General features: G+C 40.5%; 1 protein-coding gene across 1 annotated transcript; it reads left to right on the forward strand.

Annotated features, from left to right (window-relative positions):
• Positions 1–1,161: 1,161 nt before the first annotated feature.
• Positions 1,162–2,510, forward strand: LOC108631310 (uncharacterized). Its single transcript, XM_026818784.1, has 3 exons — positions 1,162–1,542; positions 1,894–2,300; positions 2,367–2,510. Exons 1-3 carry the CDS (start codon positions 1,249–1,251, stop codon positions 2,491–2,493), a joined length of 828 nt encoding a protein of 275 aa, XP_026674585.1. The 5' UTR covers positions 1,162–1,248; the 3' UTR covers positions 2,494–2,510.
• Positions 2,511–2,565: the final 55 nt, after the last annotated feature.

Here is a 2,565-nt window from a genome sequence, read left to right on the forward strand (position 1 = left end):
TGTATTTTCCATGTTTACGGTCTTGCGAGCCGTGATGATGGAAGACGATTAAGTGGAAACATTGCTAATGTGTGCAACAAAAGCCAGTTAATAGTAGCAAGAAATAAATGAATGTGTAACAATTGTGTACAAAAATATTTTATTTCCCATTGCGGACATAAAAAATATTTCAAGGGGCAGGCGAAGTAGGGGTATAGCGAATTCATGCGAGAAATGAATTTTGCAACAGAACGTGGATAATTCAACGTTCTACTTGTCGTGTGCGAGTCGGCTCTACTTGACGGCCATTTTATGTCGTTCTTGAGACACCTTTCAGAATCGAGACTTCGCGACTAAAGCCGAGTATCCGTTCCCCGTCGTTCGAACCTTTGAGGGATCATCATCTATGCTCACCAAGGGTTCGCTGTCGTGCAGTGCGCCTCACACATGACGGTGAACATTTTCTGCGCCTTGCTGTTACTGTTCAACACCGCGCGGTTTAGGATTCTAATAGAAGAAGCGTGCAGAGTTAAGGACATCGAATCGCTGACAAAATGTGTACAGTAGTACCGAGCCGTAAAAGCATGCGACGTTAAAAAAATTTAAGTGACACTTGAAGAAAGTGTTATTTTAGATACGCGACGGAGGTAAGTCTAGGGATTAGGATTGTAGCTGACCTTACGATTATGATTATCTGCTGTTGTGTTCAAGATCCGTAAGGGAACTAGGCTCGGTTGAGTGGAACGCTGTATTTTAAAACCGTGATTAATCCTTCGCGCGACGGCTTTTCTTACATATTAAGAAGAATCACATGTTATGTACATTTCTCAGGATTTCGTTTCGTCCGATACTCTCATCACGAATGATACTTTCATTTTTATACGAGACCCTCTTCCTTGTAGCACATATTGCAAATATACAATCGCACGAGAAACATTATACTGGCCAATAGAACAATCGAGGGGTTGCGGTCTAGTACCAATCAATACTTTCTACTACGTGGAAAAAAGTAGTAAATAATTCTCAATCGCAATTGCAGTAAATTTGCATCCATATATATCTCGACACGTGTAGTCGTGCATCATGGCTCGCAATAATTCAACACCAACGTTCTGCAATTTACATAGTAACAGCAGTAGTTGTTTTCAATCTAAAGAACCCCTCATGTTAAGAAATTTATTATTCAACGAAGACTTGTATATCAAAGAGGCGAGACAATGAAGCTAGTTGCACATAATTTTCCGCTATCGTAACGCTTCGTTCGCCGTCATGTTCAATAACGTAACACCTGAGAGGGCGATTGCCTTTACCAAGCAAAGTGTAATCATGACTGCTTTGTGGCCGCTTGCCCCGACAGCGACCAAGTTCGAGAGGATCCGTTACACAGCTCTAAGAACATTTTATGTAACGAACGCGATCTTTCTTCTACTCCCTCTGCTTAACGCAATACGCGTACACAAGGAGAATCCCGCGGAAGTAAGCAGAGCAATTATGTTCAGCGTTGCTATCTTTAGTGTACTCGTCAGAACCGTCTTCGGGGTTTATCAATACGATCGATTTCAGGTAAGATTTATCTCCAGGACTTGAACGGAACTATTCTTATTCTCAGGAGCATTTAGTCCGTTCCATAAAACTCGAGTAAATGCTCCGAAGAATTCTTCGCAAAAATTTGAAGTTGAGATCAAATTTAATTTATTAAATAACACCGATTCAAAGACTAGGCTAATTTGAAATGTACATTCCGAGGCACATGATCGCTTGTAATAATCGAATATTAAATAAATATTCAGACTGAATGGATTCTAATGGTGAATAAGTGATATATTTATAAAAGTAAATAGTTCCATTCGACTCCTGATTAACTCGTTACCTTCAGAACAGATAAAATTTCTGACAGCCACATTGCGCTTGTAGCGCGTGTTCGAGGATATGAAAAGCTACCTGGAGAACGCGAAACCGTACGAGAGGAGCGTTCTCCAGAAGTACATCGACCGCTATTGCGGTTTCTACGGGATGATGGGAGTATGGATCTACATGTTAGTAGTTGTTACTATCATTGGATTCATTCCCACAAAGGACGCCATGCCCACTAACGCAGTATATCCGTTTCGTATCGACCATGAGCCCGTGCGGACCATCATTCTTCTAAACCACTGCATCGTTGGATTTCAGTGCGCCGCGCATTTGAATCTTAATATACAGACGGCCTTATTAATATTCTTCGCCGCGGCACGCTTTCAGATTTTAATGATAAAAATGAGGAACGTTAAGGACTCTGCTACGTTAGCGAAGTACATGACGCAGTATGACGATACAAAACGGTACGTACTCTGCAATAAAAGAGATATTAAAAGAATTTGAAATAGTTGATAGTGTTATATTTAAAGGTTTGCGCGAGAAGTGATTACAGCGACTACACCCTATTGTTTTATAACGGTGGCTGCAGGCTTTTTGATAACCATCTTTAGCGCTGTCAGCCTTATCGGAGTCGGTATAATTGAAGATTATTATTAATACACTGCAGATTTATAATATCGATTTATAAAATGCAATGTAAATCGAGATTCTTTACAATTAGTGACGTCC

Source organism: Ceratina calcarata, unplaced genomic scaffold (assembly GCF_001652005.2).
Source record: "Ceratina calcarata isolate Rehan_Ccalc_2016 unplaced genomic scaffold, ASM165200v1 scaffold877, whole genome shotgun sequence".
NCBI classification, from domain to species: domain Eukaryota; kingdom Metazoa; phylum Arthropoda; class Insecta; order Hymenoptera; family Apidae; genus Ceratina; species Ceratina calcarata.

What these genes read in the sequence shown, in the direction of transcription:
- LOC108631310 (XM_026818784.1), top strand. Translation starts at nt 1,249, where the DNA reads ATGTTCAATAACGTAACACCTGAGAGGGCGATTGCCTTTACCAAGCAA. An exon ending in ATCAATACGATCGATTTCAG is followed by an intron (nt 1,543 to 1,893) that starts GTAAGATTTATC and finishes TTGCGCTTGTAG; the next exon opens with CGCGTGTTCGAGGATATGAA. An exon ending in CAGTATGACGATACAAAACG is followed by an intron (nt 2,301 to 2,366) that starts GTACGTACTCTG and finishes TTATATTTAAAG; the next exon opens with GTTTGCGCGAGAAGTGATTA.